At 42.9% G+C, this 20826-nt stretch overlaps 1 protein-coding gene across 11 annotated transcripts in view; it reads right to left on the bottom strand.

Moving 5' to 3' along the window:
- Positions 1 to 477: 477 nt before the first annotated feature.
- The window catches only part of postna (periostin, osteoblast specific factor a), an 86060-nt gene continuing 65711 nt past the window's right edge, over positions 478 to 20826 (bottom strand). Inside the window, exons 18-26 of one of the 11 annotated variants that reach the window (XM_090226404.1) lie at positions 14808 to 14881; positions 14600 to 14768; positions 13904 to 13969; positions 11215 to 11295; positions 4899 to 4952; positions 3647 to 3733; positions 3050 to 3073; positions 2324 to 2362; positions 478 to 1743 (exon numbers count right to left, since the gene is read on the bottom strand). In XM_090226404.1, the coding sequence (XP_090082530.1) occupies positions 1598 to 1743; positions 2324 to 2362; positions 3050 to 3073; positions 3647 to 3733; positions 4899 to 4952; positions 11215 to 11295; positions 13904 to 13969; positions 14600 to 14768; positions 14808 to 14881 (740 nt within the window). In that variant the 3' untranslated portion in view covers positions 478 to 1597. Of the gene's footprint in view, positions 1744 to 2061; positions 2112 to 2323; positions 2363 to 3049; positions 3074 to 3646; positions 3734 to 4898; positions 4953 to 11214; positions 11296 to 13903; positions 13970 to 14599; positions 14882 to 20826 lie in introns of those variants that run through there. The other 10 variants (XM_036967317.2, XM_090226406.1, XM_036967320.2 and 7 more) reach the window with 10 other exon arrangements.

Below are 20826 nucleotides of genomic sequence, written 5' to 3'. Positions count from 1 at the left end.
CTTTGATGATCTGCTGCTATTTCTCACGTCATGTCGTCGGAGTCTGAAGTTTTGACTCCGAGGAGACTGATGTCACAAGGTCCCGAGCAGAGTGATGTCACAGGGTTCCAAGAGCATGTGAAGCCTGTCCAAGGCAGGATTCAATCAATTGCACAATGTCATCAAGCGCACCGCACTGTCGACAACGTGCCTTTTAAAGGCGATTTCCCTGACGTTCACTAAGATAACACTCATGGTAAACACTGGGACTAGTCTCTGTCCTCTCTTGTCCCTTAGTCAGATGATTCAAGTGTGTTCACAGAGCCGACATTAGAGCCTTGTCTTTAGGTTTCCCATAATTCCCAGTTTTTCCAGAAATACAAATTTGTTTTAATCATGAGGAAATAGGCAAGGAATCCGAATTCTTCCCAACCAGGATTTCCAGAATTGATCTTATATGACCAAACGTACCGGTATGATAAAAAAACCAAGAAGATCTTCACATTCAACTGTAACTTTTATTGAACATTTATTTTCAAAACGACACAGAGGTAAAAAGGTGCATAGATTGCAAAGGTATAATGGTACAGCTGAACATCAACAGTTCTAACAGCAGGAAGCCTCGCTAAAAGATCAACACAAACCAATTAAAACAGGAAATCAGAAAATAATCCATTCTGATACGGAACTAAACTATCGAAACAGGATTCTGTTTGGTTGGTTGTTAATTAAGTTTAGATAACGTACAGCATTAGTATTGCATAGTTCCTATTGGTTGAGATGCATTTGTAATAGTATGCTTAGTTCCTATTGGTTGAGATGCATCCATAATACACAATGCTTCATTCCTATTGGTCAAGATTAATCCGTAATACAGAATGCCAGCACCATTATAAAACATACAAAATGTCTTCCAGATCAAGCCATCAATTAAACTAAACTGAGCAAAAAAAACTAACAAACATCATCATCTTTCCGTTGTAGAAATATTATTTCAAACCTTCTACCTCATCTGCACCACAGTAAAAGTTCATAAAAGTTATTAAAAGTACATGTCCTTGCATTCAAATATTACTTACAAGTAAGAAAACGGATTATCTTAGCATTATTAGAACACATCATGTAGGAACACCGATTATCTTAGCATTGTTAAAACACATCATGTAGGAACACCGATTATCTTAGCATTGTTAAAACACATCATGTAGGAACACCGATTATCTTAGCATCGTTAAAACACATCATGTAGGAACACCGATTATCTTAGCATTGTTAAAACACATCATGTAGGAACACCGATTATCTTAGCATTGTTAAAACACATCATGTAGGAACACCGATTATCTTAGCATTGTTAAAACACATCATGTCCGACACCATTGGTCCAGTTGTTTCACTCTACTGTAGGTTAAGTTCATTATTCACCTCTGCCCAGAGAACAAAATAGTTTGAAAATAAGTATTATCAACATCTTTTCAAACAGACATGTTTTCATACTTTCTCTTTTCCCATCAAGGGAACATAGAAAGTGTTGTTGTGTTCCTTGCTGTGCCTCAATAATGATCTGGAAATGGATTCCTGCAGGGCTGGTGTGGTTTGGACTGGTCTGGACTGGTCCTTACTGGTTTGGACTGGTCTGGACTGGTCTTAGCTGGTTTGAACTGGTCTGGACTGGTCTTAGCTGGTTTGGACGGGTCAGGGCCGGACGTGGGTTTTGGTTGTTGTGGCGTCTCACCAGCCTTGCCTTCCTCCTCCTAACACCAGCTTTAGAAAAGGAGACGGAGAGACAAAGGGAACCATGAGGAGAACGAGAGTAGAAAGGAGTGAAGAAGAAAATGATAGAAACAGGAAGAAGAGAGCGAAAGAAAGGATAACGTTGCGACAGAAAAACAAAACAAGATGAAAAGAGAAACAGTAAAGAGACCGGGAGATGATCGAGGAAGGGACTTTTACTCAAGAAGAATCTTACTGGGTTACTTTCACTTTTACTCAAATCATTTTATATAAAAGGTATCTTTTCTTTTGCTCAAGTATGACAATTGAGTACTTTTTCAACCTCTGTGTGTGTTGTGAGAGAGAGAGTGTGTTGTCATCTATTTATTTACCTGGGGCACCCTTACTGCCTCCATCTGTATATATAGAGAGAGAGAGACACGGAGAGAGACAGAGAGAAAGAGAGAGAGACAGAGAGAGAGAGAGAAAGAGAGAGAGAGACGGAGAGAGAGAGAGAGAGAGAGAGAGAGAGAGAGAGAGAGAGAAATAGAGAGAGAGAGAAAGAGAGAGAGACGGAGAGAGAGAGAGAGAGAGAGAGAGAGAGAGAGTGTGTTGTCATCTATTTATTTACCTGGGGATCTTTTGGCCGGGGCACCCTTACTGCCTCCATCTGTAGAGAGAGACAGAGAGAGAGAGAGAGAACACTCCATTACTCAAACTGTCCCATATTTGCGCTGCAGTATACCCAAAAGTGTGGAGCCCAAAATGTGCAATGCTTTGCAGGGAAGACATCGAGCATAGCTAATTGTATTTTTGCATTGTGTGTTTAGGCTTAACAGAGATGGTAAACAGAGATTGTTAACACAGGTGATTAACAGAGGTGGTTAACAGAGATGTTTAACATCAAGATATACATTACGTGAGTATAACAGAGATGTTTAACAGAGATATTTAGCAGAGGTAGTTAATAGAGATGTTTAACATAGAGATATACATTACGTGAGTATAACAGAGATGTTTAACAGAGATGTTTAACCGAGGTGGTTAACAGAGATGTTTAACAGCGAGATATACATTAAGTGAGTATAACACAGATGTTTAACAGAGATATTTAACAGAGGTAGTTAATAGAGATGTTTAACATAGAGATATACATTACGTGAGTATAACAGAGATGTTTAACAGAGATATTTAACAGAGGTAGTTAATAGAGATGTTTAACATAGAGATATACATTAAGTGAGTATAACGTGATGAAAAAAAGTGGTTTGTTAAATATCAGGTATGACAATCGAGTACTTTTTCCACCTCTGTGTGTGTTGTGAGAGAGAGAGTGTGTTGTCATCTATTTATTTACCTGGGGCACCTTTACTGCCTCCATCTGAGAGAGAGACAGAGACAGAGAGAGAGAAATAGAGAAATAGAGAGAGAGAGAAATAAAGAGGGAGACAGAGAAATAGAGAGAGAGAGACACAGAGAGAGACAGAGAGAGAGAGAGAGAGAGAGAGAGAGAGACACGGAGAGAGACAGAGAGAAAGAGAGAGAGACGGAGAGAGAGACAGAGAGAGAGAGAGAGAGATAACAATCCATTACTCAAACTGCCCCCTGTTGCCTCCATGTATAGAGAGAGATAACAGTAAATTACCTAATCGCCTAAATCCTAATCTATATTTTATGCAAGCACACAATGCAAAAATGCCAATAGCAACTTAAAATGTGTATTTGAGCTGCAGAATACCCAAGTGTCAAGACATCTTGCATAGCTAATTGTGTTATTGCATTGTGTGTTTAGGTTTAACAGTTAACAGAGATGGTAAACAGAGATGCTAAACAGAGGTGGTTTACAGAGATAATTAACAGAGATGGTAGACAGAGATTAAACAACGCTCTGGTGATTTGATTAGGACTTGTTTTAAGGCCAGAAAACTTTCTTTATCTCAAATTAGGTTCTGACCTTGGATTAGTTTGGTGATCCTCTCTGACTCTTGGGCAATCATTTCCGGGTTGCCGTGAATGGTGGTGATCTTAGCGAAATCTGGGCCTGCGGAAGGAAAATGGAGCTGTTAGACTCAAAATGGAGGATTCGTGGATCCACAGATACAGTTTCATATTGTAGGATAAAGGTTCCACTACAGAAACAGACCCTAGTCCTGGTCTTATATCCTACTGTAGAATACAGACCCCTAGTCCTGGTCTTATACCCTACTGTCCCTTTAGTCTTTGCAGATCTGAAGAAGTCAGGTTTGTTAGCACAACCCCCCCCCCTTGGGTTGTGCCGTGGCGGAGATCTTTGTGGGCTATACTCAGCCTTGTCTCAGGATGATAAGTTGGTGGTTGAAGATATCCCTCTAGTGGTGTGGGGGCTGTGCTTTGGCAAAGTGGGTGGGGTTATATCCTTCCTGTTTGGCCCTGTCCGGGGGTGTCCTCGGATGGGGCCACAGTGTCTCCTGACCCCTCCTGTCTCAGCCTCCAGTATTTATGCTGCAGTAGTTTATGTGTCGGGGGGCTAGGGTCAGTTTGTTATATCTGGAGTACTTCTCCTGTCCTATTCGGTGTCCTGTGTGAATTTAAGTGTGCTCTCTCTAATTCTCTCTAATTCTCTCTTTCTTTCTCTCTCTCGGAGGACCTGAGCCCTAGGACCATGCCTCAGGACTTACCTGACATGATGACTCCTTGCTGTCCCCAGTCCACCTGGCCGTGCTGCTGCTCCAGTTTCAACTGTTCTGCCTTATTATTATTGGACCATGCTGGTCATTTATGAACATTTGAACATCTTGGCCATGTTCTGTTATAATCTCCACCCGGCACATCCAGAAGAGGACTGGCCACCCCACATAGCCTAGTTCCTCTCTAGGTTTCTTCCTAGGTTTTGGCCTTTCTAGGGAGTTTTTCCTAGCCACACCTGCATTGCTTGCTGTTTGGGGTTTTAGGCTGGGTTTCTGTACAGCACTTTGAGATCTCAGCTGATGTACAAAGGGCTATATAAATACATTTGATTTGATTTGATTTGATGACTCCACTTCACAATCCAACATGGAACTTTCCGCCATTTTGGTTAAAACCTGTATCTGACTTTCTTCATATCTGCAAACACTGAAGGGTTAACGGCTATGTTGATGTCTCCTGACCGAGCAAGGAACTATTACGCATTTATAAGAGGAGAGGATAGAGATGAGATAGAGATGAGATATTTAAGGTGGCCTTACCCTCAATGACCTGAGGCTCGATGAGCTTGGTGACCGTTGTGTATCCGGTTGCACCTTAAGAGTGACAGTGGAGAGGGGTGGAGGGGTGTTGAAGTCATGTAATGACTAAACAACATGTACTGACATACAGACAGATACAGTACACACAGACATGGCTATGCCTCCAAGTCCACCACCGCTAACACACACACCTGGCTATGCCTCCTAGTCCACCACCACTAACACACACACCTGGCTATGCCTCCTAGTCCACCACCGATAACACACCTGGCTATGCCTCCTAGTCCACCACAGCTAACACACCTGGCTATGCCTCCTAGTCCACCACCACTAACACACCTAGCTATGCCTCCTAGTCCACCACCGCTAACACACCTGGCTATGCCTCCTAGTCCACCACCACTAACACACACACCTGGCTATGCCTCCTAGTCCACCACCGCTAACACACCTGGCTATGCCTCCTAGTCCACCACCGCTAACACACACATATCTGGCTATGCCTCCTAGTCCACCACCACTAACACACACACCTGGCTATGCCTCCTAGTCCACCACCGCTAACACACCTGGCTATGCCTCCTAGTCCACCACCGCTAACACACCTGGCTATGCCTCCTAGTCCACCACCGCTAACACACACACACCTGGCTTTGCCTCCTAGTCCACCACCACTAACACACACACCTGGCTATGCCTCCTAGTCCACCACCGCTAACACACCTGGCTATGCCTCCTAGTCCACCACCGCTAACACACCTGGCTATGCCTCCTAGTCCACCACCGCTAACACACCTGGCTATGCCTCCTAGTCCACCACCGCTAACACACACACCTGGCTATGCCTCCTACTTCACCACCACTAACACACACACCTGGCTATGCGTCCTAGTCCACCACCGCTAACACACCTGGCTATGCCTCCTAGTCCACCACCGCTAACACACCTGGCTATGCCTCCTAGTCCACCACCGCTAACACACCTGGCTATGCCTCCTAGTCCACCAACGCTAACACACACACACCTGGATATGCCTCCTAGTCCACCAACACTAACACACACACCTGGCTATGCCTCCTAGTCCACCAACGCTAACACACCTGGCTATGCTTTCTAGTCCACCACCGCTAACACACCTGGCTATGCCTCCTAGTCCACCACCACTAACACACACACACCTGGCTATGCCTCCTAGTCCACCAACACTAACACACACACCTGGCTATGCCTCCTAGTCCACCACCGCTAACACACACACACCTGGCTATGCCTCCTAGTCCACCACCGCTAACACACCTGGCTATGCCTCCTAGTCCACCACCGCTAACACACCTGGCTATGACTCCTAGTCCACCACCGCTAACACACCTGACTACGCCTCCTAGTCCACCACCTCTAACACACACACACCTGGCTTTGCCTCCTAGTCCACCACCACTAGCACACACACCTGGCTATGCCTTCTAGTCCACCACCGCTAACACACCTGGCTATGCCTCCTAGTCCACCACCGCTAACACACCTGGCTATGCCTCCTAGTCCACCACCGCTAACACACCTGGCTATGCCTCCTAGTCCACCACCGCAAACACACCTGGCTATGCTTGCTAGTCCACCACCGCACGCACATACAAACACACCCCACCGTTACAGAATTGGACCAATCCATTCAGAATTTACAACAGGCACCATTACCCATCAGAGCAGAAGTGATACAAGCACATAGCCTTACAGACAGACAGACAGACAGACAGACAGACGGAGTATGGAGGTTGGAGTAGTGTATGGAGGTTGGAGTAGTGCATTGGGTAGTGAATGGAGTAGTGCATGGTAGTTAGAGTAGTGTATGGAGTAGTGTATGGAGGTCGGAGTAGTGTATGGAGTAAGAGTATGGAGGCTGGAGTAGTGTGTGGTGGTTGGAGTAGTCTGTGGTGGTTGGAGTAGTCTGTGGTGGTTGGAGTAGTGCATGGAGTAGTGTATGGAGGTTGGAGTAGTGTATGGGGTAGTGTATAGAGTAGTGCATGGTGGTTGGAGTAGTGTATGGGGTAGTGCATGGTGGTTGGAGTAGTGTATGGAGTAGTGTATGGAGGTCGGAGTAGTGTATGGAGTAGTGTGTGGTGGTTGGAGTAGTGTATGAGGTAATGCATGGATTTTGGAGTAGTGAATGGTGGTTGGAGTAGTGTATGGTGGTTGGAGTATTGTATGAAGGTTGGAGTAGTGTATGGTGGTTGGAGTAGTGTATGGAGGTTGGAGTAGTGTATGGAGCAGTGTATAGAGGTTGGAATAGTGTGCGGATGTTGTAGTAGTGTATGGAGGTTGGAGTAGTGTATGGTGGTTGGAGTATTGTATGGAGGTTGGAGTAGTGTATGGTGGTTGGAGTAGTGTATGGTGTAGTGTATGGAGGTCGGAGTAGTGCACAGATGTTAGAGTAGTGTATGGAGTAGTGTATGGAGGTTGGAGTAGTGTATGGTGGTTGGAGTAGTGTATTAACATTGGAGTAGTATATGGAGTAGTGTATTGATAATGGAGTAGTGTATGGAGTAGTGTATGGAGTAGTGTATGGAGTAGTGTATGGTGGTTGGAGTATTGTATGGAGGTTGGAGTAGTGTATGGTGGTTGGAGTAGTGTATGGTGTAGTGTATGGAGGTCGGAGTAGTGCACAGATGTTAGAGTAGTGTATGGAGTAGTGTATGGAGGTTGGAGTAGTGTATGGTGGTTGGAGTAGTGTATTAACATTGGAGTAGTATATGGAGTAGTGTATTGATAATGGAGTAGTGTATGGAGTAGTGTATGGAGTAGTGTATGGAGTAGTGTATGGTGGTTGGAGTAGTATATGGAGTAGTGTATTGATATTGGAGTAGTATATGGAGTAGTGTATTGACATTGGAGTAGTATATGGAGTAGTGTATTGATATTGGAGTAGTATATGGAGTAGTGTATTGACATTGGAGTAGTATATGGAGTAGTGTATTGATATTGGAGTAGTATATGGAGTAGTGTATTGACATTGGAGTAGTATATGGAGTAGTGTATTGATATTGGAGTAGTATATGGAGTAGTGTATTAACATTGGAGTAGTATATGGAGTAGTGTATTGATATTGGAGTAGTATATGGAGTAGTGTATTGATATTGGAGTAGTATATGGAGTAGTGTATTGATATTGGAGTAGTATATGGAGTAGTGTATTGACATTGGAGTAGTATATGGAGTAGTGTATTGATAATGGAGTAGTGTATGGAGTAGTGTGTGGAGGGTGGAGTAGTGTATGGGGTAGTGTAGGGATTTTGGAGTACTGTATGGCGGTCTGAGTAGGTTATGGATGTTGGAGTATTGCATGAAGGTTGGAGTAGTGTATGGAGTAGTGTATGGTGGTTGGAGTAGTGTTTGGTGGTTGGAGTAGTGTATGGGGGTTGGAGTAGGGTATGGAGGTTGGAGTAGTGCACAGATGTTGGAGTAGTGTGTGGAGGTTAGAGTAGTGTGTGGAGGTTAGAGTAGTGTGTGGAGGTTTGAGTAGTGTGTGGAGGTTGAAGTAGTGTGTGGAGGTTGGAGTAGTGTGTGGATGTTGGAGTAGTGTATTGATGTTGGAGTAGTGTGTGGAGGTTCGAGTAGTGTGTGGAGGTTGAAGTAGTGTATGGTGGTTGGAGTAGTGTATTAATATTGAGTAGTGTATGGAGGTTGGAGTAGTATATGGAGTAGTGTAGGGATGTTGGAGTAGTGTATGGAGGTCGGAGAAGTGTGTGGAGGTTGGAGTAGTGTGTGGAGGTTGGAGTAGTGTATTGATGTTGGAGTAGTGTATTGATGTTGGAGTAGTGTATTGATGTTGGAGTAGTGTCTGGATGTTGGAGTAGTGTATTTATGTAGTGTGTAGATGTTGGAGTAGTGTATGGAGTGTATGGAGGTTGGAGTAGTGTATTGATGTTGGAGTAGTGTGTAGATGTTGGAGTAGTATGTGGAGGTTGGAGTAGTGTGTGGAGGTTGGAGTAGTGTTTGGAGGTTGGAGTAGTGTGTGGTTGTTGATATAGTGTATTGATGTTGGAGTAGTGTGTAGATGTTGGAGTAGTGTATGGAGGTTGGAGTAGTGTGTGGAGGTTGGAGTAGTGTATGGTTGTTGGAGTAGTGTATGGTTGTTGGAGTAGTGTGTAGATGTTCGAGTAGTGTATGGTTGTTGTAGTAGTGTATTTTATGTTGGAGTAGTGTATTGATGTTGGAGTAGTGTGTAGATGTTGGAGTAGTGTATGGAGATTGGAGTAGTGTATGGAGGTTGGAGTAGTGTATTGATGTTGGAGTAGTGTTGGAGTAGTATATGGAGGTTGGAGTAGTGTATTGGTGTTGGAGTAGTGTGTAGATGTTGGAGTAGTGTATGGAGATTGGAGTAGTGTATGGAGGTTGGAGTAGTGTATTGATGTTGGAGTAGTGTTGGAGTAGTATATGGAGGTTGGAGTAGTGTATGGAGGTTGGAGTAGTGTTGGAGTAGTGTATGGAGATTGGAGTAGTGTATGGAGGTTGGAGTAGTGTATTGATGTTGGAGTAGTGTTGGAGTAGTATATGGAGGTTGGAGTAGTGTATGGAGGTTGTAGTAGTGTATTGATGTTGGAGTAGTGTTGGAGTAGTATATGGAGGTTGGAGTAGTGTATTGGTGTTGGAGTAGTGTTGGAGTAGTGCCTGGAGGTTGGAGTAGTGTATTGGTGTTGGAGTAGTGTTGGAGTAGTGCATGGAGGTTGGAGTAGTGTATTGATGTTGGAGTAGTGTTGGAATAGTGTATGGAGGTTGGAGTAGTGTATTGATGTTGGAGTAGATGTTGGAGTAGTGTATTGAGGTTGGAGTAGTGTATGGAGGTTGGAGTAGTGTATTGATGTTGGAGTAGTGTTGGAATAGTGTATGGAGGTTGGAGTAGTGTATTGATGTTGGAGTAGATGTTGGAGTAGTGTATGGAGGTTGGAGTAGTGTATTGATGTTGGAGTAGTGTATGGAGTAGTGTATGGATTTTGGAGTAGTGAATGGTGGTTGGAGTAGTGTATTGGAGGTTGGAGTAGTGTATTGATGTTGGAGTAGTGTTGGAGTAGTGTATGGAGGTTGGAGTAGTGTATTGAGGTTGGAGTAGTGTATGGAGGTTGGAGTAGTGTGTAGATATTGAAGTAGTGTATGGAGGTTATCCAATACATGATCTAATATGAATACATATAGAGCTTTGTTTGAGGAACGTCTTTGTACCATTACCAACATGGCGTCTCAAATGGCACCTTATTCATTATATAAAAGTAGAATTGATTATTTATTATTATTATTTTATACACTTCTTTTGTCCTGGGCCCATAGCTCTGGTCCAAAGTAGTCCACTTCATAGGGAATCTGATGCCATTTGTGACACATTCTTAATGATTATATATGTCATAATGGTAAAATTATTAACGCCATAAAAATGTCCCTTCTAGAATGGTTGTTTCACCAATTAGATATGGGCTCGTGAATAATTAGGCATCAATATGTATACATGACAATTTCAGTCAGAGAATATTGCAGACAAAAAAAAATACAACCTTACATAAAAATAAAAAACAACAGGGTAGAAGAGGCAAACAATTCCCTTCCCGAGACTTGCAAATGTGTTTTTTTGGCAGATACACCCTAGCATACAATTTTATTGATTATAATTTTAGGACGATCTTGCTTCAGAAAATAAAACAATGCTCTGAAAGAGGTATATCTATCTACCTGTTACTTTATCACAGTAACAGGGTTTTAATGGACACATCTGCTCTTAGCTACCAAGAGCAGGGGTGAATCTGCCATAACACAGTGCAATTAGCCCAGAATCATCTAGATGACTGACACATGCAGGAGGTCCCTTCACAGCAGATAATACCATTCATCTTTTGTCTTTGGATTGGGTTTACTGCTTTGTTTTCAGGGTTTAGGATCTGATTAGTTCAACTGTGTTGTATATATCATACTATAAAAAATTATATTGTAGGTGTATGAATGTTATTAGCTGCAGAGTTTGGAGCATTTTGAGTTCAAGAATAATAGCCTTTTTATTTTCCGAAACTTTAATCTTCATAAAATCATTTATCCCTAATAAAAATAAAATAAAAATGTCCAGGCTTTATATTCACAATCCTCAAAAAGAAAAGTTGCCAGACGGGACCTCTATCAGTTTTCATACTATGGGATGCTTGTTACAAAGAGAGGTTGTAAGGAGAGGTAGCCGTTTTGGTTGCCCGGGGAAACGGGTGACGGTATACATGCGGTTGTCATGCCACCCATAAGTCATTTGTTTTGTTTGTTTGCTTGTTTACATCTCCGACCGACTAACCTCCCTCTACGAGTTTCTTGATCTCTTCCTCCTGGAGAATATGAACCTCACTCTCCAGAAACTTCTTTACCTTAGACACCTCTAATCATGGGACCCAAACATCGCAAAGTCATCATACATCCTGCAGTTGTGGGGTGCTGGTTAGACAATTGCGTTGTTGCGCCAAAGTATTGGCAGATCACAGAGCTCTATCGTCTGCTAGAGATGGTTTGTCGCGTAAACCTGGACACGCAGATGTAGTACAACACTGTGACTTCTATTGGGTTGTTGGTTGTCTAAACGCAACACGTCATCTCTTATTAAACATCAAGTGCTAAACAGGAAGGAATGGTTAGATTGTGACCTGCGCGTCAGATTCTTCAACAAATACATTCCTCATAGTAACAAGAAAACATTGTTGATTGATTGAACGTAGACCAACATCAAGCGAGTCATTAATCTTCGGGAACAGAAACATCTTCACCAACAGTTTCCAAGAGCTTTTGAAAACGTACCAATGTTTAAACCCCTCCATAGCATTTGAACATAGTACCTACTCAGTGTGATGGATTACAGGAACACACCACATACAGTGGACAAGTACAGTGGGGCAAAAAAGTATTTAGTCAGCCACCAAATGTGCAAGTTCTCCCACTTAAAAAGATGAGAGAGGCCTGTAATTTTCATCATAGACACTTCATCTATGACAGACAAAATGAGAAAAAAAATCCAAAAAATCACATTGTAGGATTTTTAATGAATTTATTTGCAAATTATGGTGGAAAATAAGTATTTGGTCACCTACAAACAAACAAGATTTCTGGCTCTCACAGACCTGTAACTTCTTCTTTAAGAGGCTCCTCTGTCCTCCACTCATTACCTGTATTAATGGCACCTGTTTGAACTTGTTATCAGTATAAAAGACACCTGTCCACAACCTCAAACAGTCACACTCCAAACTCCACTATGGCCAAGACCAAAGAGCTGTCAAAGGACACCAGAAACAAAATTGTCGACCTGCACCATGCTGGGAAGACTGAATCTGCAATAGGTAAGCAGCTTGGTTTGAAGAAATCAACTGTGGGAGACAATTATTAGGAAATGGAAGACATACAAGACCACTGATAATCTCCCTCGATCTGGGGCTCCAAGCAAGATCTCACCCCGTGGGGTCAAAATGATCACAAGAACGGTGAGCAAAAATCCCAGAACCACACGGATGGACCTAGTGAATGACCTGCAGAGAGCTGGGACCAAAGTAACAAAGCCTACCATTAGTAACACACTACGCCGCCAGGGACTCAAATCCTGCAGTGCCAGACGTGTCCCCCTGCTTAAGCCAGTACATGTCCAGGCCTGTCTGAAGTTTGCTAGAGAGCATTTGGATGATCCAGAAGAAGATTGGGAGAATGTCATATGGTCAGATGAAACCAAAATTTGGGTAAAAATTCAACTCGTCATGTTTGGAGGACAAATAATGCTGAGTTGCATCCAAAGAACACCATACCTACTGTGAAGCCTGGGGGTGGAAACATCATGCTTTGGGGCTGTTTTTCTGCAAAGGGACCAGGACGACTGATCCGTGTAAAGGAAAGAATGAATGGGGCCATGTATCGTGAGATTTTGAGTGAAAACCTCCTTCCATCAGCAAGGGCATTGAAGATGAAATGTGGCTGAGTCTTTCAGCATGACAATGATCCCAAACACACCGCCCGGGCAACGAAGGAGTGGCTTCGTAAGAAGAATTTCAAGGTCCTGGAGTGGCCTAGCCAGTCTCCAGATCTCAACCCCATAGAAAATCTTTGGAGGGAGTTGAAAGTCCGTGTTGCCCAGCAACAGCCCCAAAACATCACTGCTCTAGAGGAGATCTGCATGGAGGAATGGGCCAAAATACCAGCAACAGTGTGTGAAAACCTTGTGAAGACTTACAGAAAACATTTGACCTCTGTCATTGCCAACAAAGGGTATATAACAAAGTATTGAGATAAACTTTTGTTATTGACCAAATACTTATTTTCCACCATAATTTGCAAATAAATTCATTAAAAATCTTACAATGTGATTTTTTGGATTTTTTTTCTCATTTTGTCTGTCATAGTTGAAGTGTACCTATGATGAAAATGACAGGCCTCTCTCAGCTTTTTAAGTGGGAGAACTTGGTAGCTGACTAAATACTTTTTTGCCCCACTGTACGTGTACATGCACATAGCCTAGGCATGTGGTATGTAAGATTCATCACTAACTGAGATGAACATGTTCAATAACGAAACTGGTAATAATAGAGAGCGATGTGTTTTCCACTGTCACCCGAACTACGTTTCTGCATAGATTTTTTTAAATACATATATTTATTCCAACATATTATTATCAGATATTAATATTAATATATTATTATCGAACATTGGTAAATATATTAATATCATACATTAATATCAATATATTTTTTATCATACATTAGCATTAATATATTAATATCATAGACTAACATCAATATACAGTATTATTATCATACATTAAAATCAATATATTAATATCACACATTAATATTAATATATTGTTATCATACATTTGTTCAATATATTATTATCATACATTTGTTCAATATGTTATTGTCATACATTAGTATCAATATATTTTATTATACATTAATACATATTAATACTATTTAATGTTAAGATATATTGAAGTCTATTAAGATATCTTTACTGACCTTCTTCCAGAATCCTCTTAATGTCTCCGTCAGTCTCCAGCCCTCCATCTGAGGAACCACTGTGAGCTATGAGGTGGGAGAGAGGGGGAGGGAGAGAGAGACAGACAGACAGACAGACAGACAGACAGAGAGAGATATGTTTACTAATGTTTCCATTTGCTTTGGAAATGTAAAGCTATGTTTCCCACGCCATAAAGCCCTTTAATTGAATTGCATTGAGAGAGAGCGAGCCTGAGAGAGAGACAGATGGAGAGAGAAAGGTCAACTCTTTTTTACAGCAATGTTATTCACAATACAGGGAAACTCTAACCTGTTACCATCCAATTGTCTGCAATGTGATGTACATTTTCAAATGTTACTCTGACCCACCTAATACTGAAACACCAGACCAAGACCAAGGCAAGCTGAGACTCACCAGTAGCTCCAAGCCAGGACCAAGGCAAGCTGAGACTCACCAGTAGCTCCAAGCCAAGACCAAGGCAAGCTGAGACTCACCAGTAGCTCCAAGCCAAGACCAAGGCAAGCTGTGAATCACCAGTAGCTCCAAGCCAGGACCAAGGCAAGCTGAGACTCACCAGTAGCTCCAAGCCGAGACCAAGGCAAGCTGTGAATCACCAGTAGCTCCAAGCCAAGACCAAGGCAAGCTGTGAATCACCAGTAGCTCACAATCCACCAATGTTTAATAATGAAACTTACTCTCAATAACTCTGGTGACCTTTGTGATGCTTGGTTCTCCCTCGATCACCCTGGTCACTGTAGTGAATGTGGGCTCACCCTCGATGACCACCTTGGTTAAACTGGGTTCCGTTTCGATGACTCTTGTCACCTTGGTGAAGGTTGGCTCGCCCTCAACGACTCGAGTAAACTTGGTGATAATGGGTTCGCCCTCGATGACCCTGGTAACCTTGGTGATAGTGGGTTCGCCGTCGATGAACCTTGTTACCTTGGTGACAGTTGGCTCTCCTTTAATTTCCGGCACTGGAGAGAAAGAAAGTGATGAATACAATATTTTTGAAGTAAACCTCTGCTTCTGTGGGTATATCCTCCCAGAAACGATGGTGCGTAAGTTTTCCGCTAAGTGTTGATGTATTGTAAATGTGAAAAATATATTGATTAGAAAACAGCCATTTGTAAATACAAAAGGTTGATAAAGAACAGCATCTGCCTGAGTGAGTCCCTACGAGTATCCATGGCAATGCATTAGACCCCTTCTATCTCCTCCATTCCAAAACCCCTCCTACCCCTAAAACCCCTAAAACCCCCCGTACCCCTCAAACCCCTTGAACACCTCAAACCAATCGATCCCCTTGAACACCTCAAACCCCTCAAACCCCTCAAACCCCTCAAACCCCTTGAACACCTCAAACCCCTCAAACCCCTTGAACACCTCAAACCCCTCAAACCCCTTGAACACCTCAAACCCCTCGAACCCCTCAAACCCCTTGAACACCTCGAACCCCTCAAACCCCTTGAACACCTCAAACCCCTCGAACCCCTTGAACACCTCAAACCCCTCAAACCCCTCAACACCTCATACCCCTTGAACCCCTCAAACCCCTTGAACACCTCGAACACCTCAAACCCTTTGAACACCTCAAACACCTCAAACCCCTTGAACACCTCAAACCCCTCGAACCCCTCAAACCCCTTGAACACCTCAAACCCCTCAAACCCCTTGAACACCTCAAACCCCTCAAACCCCTTGTACACATCAACCCCTTGAACCCCTCAAACCCCTCGAACCCCTCTTACCCCTCAAACCCCTCGAACACCTCAAACCCCTTGAATACCTCAAACCCCTCAAACACCTCATACCCCTTGAACACCTCAAACCCCTCGAACCCCTCAAACCCCTCGTACCCCTCAAACTCCTCGAACACCACAAACCCCTTGAACACAGCAAACCCCTCGAACCCCTAAAACCCCTTGTTGTTACTGATTCTAGACTATCATCAGCTGTGGGCTACCATATTTATGCAGTGAAACGGCAGTGCTGGTTAACGCTTTATTTTGAAATAACAATCTACTAACCCCAACCCTAACCCTAGTCCTAACCTTAAATCTTATCCTAACCCTAGCCCTAGTCCTAACCTTAAATCTTATCCTAACCCTAACCCTAGTCCTAACCTTAACTCTTATCCTAACCCTAACCCTAGTCCTAACCTTACCTCTTATCCTAACCCTAAGCAGTAATGCAATGGTTCTTTGGATCAGTCTAAAACGTTGCATGTGCACTGCTGCCATCTAGTGGCCAAAATCTACATTGCACCTGGGCTGGAATAATACATTATGACCTTTCTCTTGCATTTCAAAGATGATGGTCGTTTTTTCTTTGTATTATCTTTTACCAGATCTAATGTGTTATATTCTCCTACATTCATTTCACATTTACACAAACTTCAAAGTGTTTCCTTTTAAATGGTACCAAGGATATGCATATCCTTGCTTCAGGGCTTGAGCTACAGGCAGTTAGATTTGGGTATGTCATTTTAGGCTAAAAAAGGGGAGGATCCTTACGAGGATTTATTAAGGGATCAAGGGGATTGGTGCATATTTTAAAGTAATGCACCTCAAGAGTTTGTAAAACTGTAAAAAGAGCAGCATGGTAGCGCTGTTTTATGTACAATGTTGTCAACAACATGAGGTCCCATCCCTATTGCAGAATGCAGCCGTTTGACCGCAGTAACCCATACTTAGTCCCCTCGTTTGGTGATTGGCATTGAGGCTGTGACAATGAAAAGGCAGCAGACAGGCTGCAGTTTGTTTTAGCAGGGACCTTTGGTAGGGTGATCTGTTTTCTAACGATGAAAATCATTGTGTCAAACAGATTGTGAACCCAAATGTGTAAGTTTGATTCTAGAGAGGGGACATTGAGTAGAAAAATCACTTGGTTAAGGTGGTAGGGGCATATCTATGTCATTGCGGGTGGGTTGCACCAACATGGTTTAAAATTATCTAGGATTAGAGCTAATCTAGGTTTTGTACATCTAGGTTTATAATTGATCAGATATGTGTTGCACCACTTAATTTAGAATCTAGATCAGTAAATCTATGAATAACGGTTTTAAACTATGATGTGATATACCAGTTACACCAATATATGAGTTATTTCAGCAGTGACCCACCCCACTCAGAGAGAGAGAGACACAGCTGCATGTGAGCTTTCACATTTTTCAACATGTTTTTTTTTTCTTCATACAAAAGGATAGATTTGGAGTTAGACAAACTTGGATCTTTCGGCAGGGACATATGCAAGATGCTACCCTCCACAGCATGGCCTTCTTCGCACCAGATCAAAACTCCAGACCTACAACCTAATTATGACCGAAATAATTTTGACCAAAATTGACCTCAAAGCAAATAAACAGCAGAGACCTGAGGACATCATTCATCCTGGAACTAAGTGAGTCGTGTTTGGTCTGATGCTATTTTGAAAGCCAAGAAGAAAAAAACAAAGTTTTTAAAATTAATAATAAAGTACATTACATATATATTTATATATAGATATATTTTACTTTATAGGACTGAATGCTGAGTTAAGGCTGCCAGGCTTGCTGTGACAGACAAGATACAACTTCAGGTGTGAAGTGAAAGGTGTCGAGGCCCTTTGGGCCCAACAAGTGGCAGGAGTCTTTGAACCTGCTGCACTGCTGCTTGGATTCCACCTGGTGATCTGTTCACCGTCTGACCTGGTCTGTCTCCCCCTGTCTGGTACAGGTACCTCCACCACACTCCCCCCTCTCTCTCCTCCAGCACACACGCACTGTTGGGGCAAGTGACTCTGAACTTACAATGGCTAGCCCCAAGTCGTTATATATTAAAAACTTTTCTTGTGCATTTTCCTATTTGCCTCACGACTTCTGCATAATTTGTTGACTATGAACTTTCTTTACCCAACCGTGGGACAGATTATGTTTGTTCCCACACTAGGGACTCTGACTCTCTATTGGTTACACAGACTGTTGGCCTACCATCATATTCTAACCACCTCTCGCCGGCTTTGTATTCATGTTACCGGATGAAATTGCTGTACAATATGATCTTGTTGCCATCTGATTCACATTCAGATGTCATAAATCAACACTGCAGAGCTCTCCCTGTCCTCTGCCATGCCTTGATTGTATTACTGCTGATGATATCTGGAAATGTGCATGTACACCCTGGCCCATCTACTGCTGATGATATCTGGAAATGTGCATGTACACCCTGGCCCATCTACTGTTGATGATATCTGGAAATGTGCATGTACACCCTGGCCCATCTACTGTTGATGATATCTGGAAATGTGCATGTACACCCTGTCCCATCTACTGTTGCTAGCCCCAATTCTGACTTGTGCTCTGATATCTGCTTCACTGATTTCTGCTCTCGTTAAAGCCTGGGTTTTCTGCACGTTAACACTAGAAGCTTATTACCTAAAATAGATCAACTGAAAGTGTGGGTTCACAGCTCCAATCCAGATGTGTTGGTCATTACGTGGTTAAGGAAGAGTGTTTAAAATACTAATGATAACCTTTCTGTTTATACATTTTTATTCGGCAAGACAGATCTTCCAAAGGTGGGGGAGTGGCAATCTTTACCCAAGGATCACCTTCAGTGATTCAACTTCAACTTCTGTCTCCTCCAAGTCTGTCCCCAAACAATTTGATTTGCTGGTTTTAAGCATTCAACTTTCAAATAGCTCTTTGTTGACTGTTGCTGAGTGCTGTTGTCCTCCATCAGCCCCGGCCTGTATACTACCTTCCCTAAACTCTCTCCTGCCCCCTACACCAAGTCTGAATTTGTCCTGCTAGGTGACCTAAAATGGGACATACTTAAACCACCTGACCAAGTCCTAAAGCAGTAGGACTCTCTAAATCTTTCTCAGATTATTACCACAAGGTATGACTCCAAACACCCAGAAAAGGCTACTCTCCTCGACGTTATTCTCACAAATAATCCTGATAAGTATCAGTCTGGTGTTATCTGTAATGGCCTTAGTGATCACTATTTAACAGCCTGTGTTCGTAATGGCCGCTCAGTGAAACGACCTGTCCTGATTTGTCATGGACGCTTGTTAAAATACTTAATGAGCAAGCCTTCCTTCATGAACTGGTCTCTGTAAAATGGTATAATCAACTTGATCCCCTCTGTCCAAGACTCTTGGAACTTGTGTTTTTATACTTTCAGTGGTATTGTTCATTTTAACAAACACACCCTCATAAAGGAATTGGGAATTAAAAACAGGTCCAGCTCCTGGTTCGATCGTGACCTTGCAGAGTTACTCCACCTCAAGAATTGCATTTGGCTAAAGGCTCAGCACACACATACTCAGGCTGACTGGCTCTCGTTCAGGCAAATGAGAAATACGTGCACTCAGGCTATCTGGAGTGCCAAAGGTAGTTACTTTAAGGAGCAGTTCTCTCTCTGTGGGCCTAACCCCAAGAAGTTCTGGAAAACGGTTAAAGACCTGGAGAATAAACCCTCCTCATCACAGCTGCCCATGTCCCTTAATGTTGATGATGTGATTGTTACTGACAAGACGCGCTTGGCTGAGATCTTTAATCACGACTTCATTAAGTCAGGATTCAACCCCTTCTAATGTGACTATCCCTTTAATCACCACTTCATTAAGTCAGGATTCCGATTTGACTCGGCAACCCCTTCTAATGTGACTATCCCAGAGGCTCCTCCCTCTTTTCCCCCTGTCCCACTACAACGTTTCTCCCTGCAGGCAGTCACTGAGTACGAGGTGCTAAACGAGCGCCTGAAACTTGACCCCCCCCCCAAAAAAAACATCTGGGTCAGATGGTTTAGACCCTTTCTTCTTTAAGTTTGCTGCCCCTATCAACGCCAAGCCTATCTCTGACCTTTTTAACTCTCTCCTTTCTGGGGAGGTTCCCATTGATTGGAAAGCAGTCATGGTTCATCCTTCATTTAAAGGGGAGATCAATCGGATCCTAACTGTTATAGGCCCATTTCTATTTAGTTTTGTTTATCAAAAGTGTTGGAAAACTTGTCCATAATCAACTGACTGGGTCTCTTGATGTCTATAGTATTATCTCAGGTATAGAATCGGGTTTCCACTCAGGTTATGGATGTGTCAGTGCAACCTTAATAAAGGTCCTCAATGATGTCCTCGGATGGGGCCACAGTGTCTCCTGACCCCTCCTGTCTCAGCCTCCACTATTTATGTTATATAAATACATTTGATTTGATTTTTGATGTCACCATTGCCCTTGATTCTAAGCAATGTTTTGCTGCTATTTCTATTGACTTGGCCAAAGCTTTAGAAACATCCATGATGATGCATCCCACCCCTTGTATTCATGAGATTTTACGGTCTATTTAATTGATTTAATCTGGACAGTGGAACAATTCCCATGGGCTAAAATACAGGGTTAATATTAAAGGGGCCCAGTGCTTCAGCATCTAGAATAAAGGGACCCAGTGCTACAGCATCTATAATAAAGGGGCCCAGTGCTACAGCATCTATAATAAAGGGGCCCAGTGCTACAGCATCTATAATAAAGGGAGCAGCAGCATCTATAATAAAGGGGCCCAGTGCTACAGCATCTATAATAAAGGGTCCCAGTGCTACAGCATCTATAATAAAGGGGCCCAGTGCTACAGCATCTATAATAAAGGGACCCAGTGCTACAGCATCTATAATGAAGGGGCCCAGTGCTACAGCATTTATAATAAAGGGGCCCAGTGCTACAGCATCTATAATAAAGGGACCCAGTGCTACAGCATCTATAATAATGGGGCCCAGTGCTACAGCATCTATAATGAAGGGGCCCAGTGCTACAGCATCTATAATAAAGGGGCCCAGTGCTACAGCATCTATAATAAAGGGACCCAGTGCTACAGCATCTATAATAAAGGGAGCAGCAGCATCTATAATAAAGGGGCCCAGTGTTACAGCATCTTTAATAAAGGGG

Source organism: Oncorhynchus mykiss, chromosome 29, assembly GCF_057628025.1.
Source record: "Oncorhynchus mykiss isolate SJ-2025 chromosome 29, ASM5762802v1, whole genome shotgun sequence".
NCBI lineage: Eukaryota > Metazoa > Chordata > Actinopteri > Salmoniformes > Salmonidae > Oncorhynchus > Oncorhynchus mykiss.
Note: the sequence above shows the minus strand (reverse complement) of the source record. Positions and strands in the feature narration are given on the sequence as shown.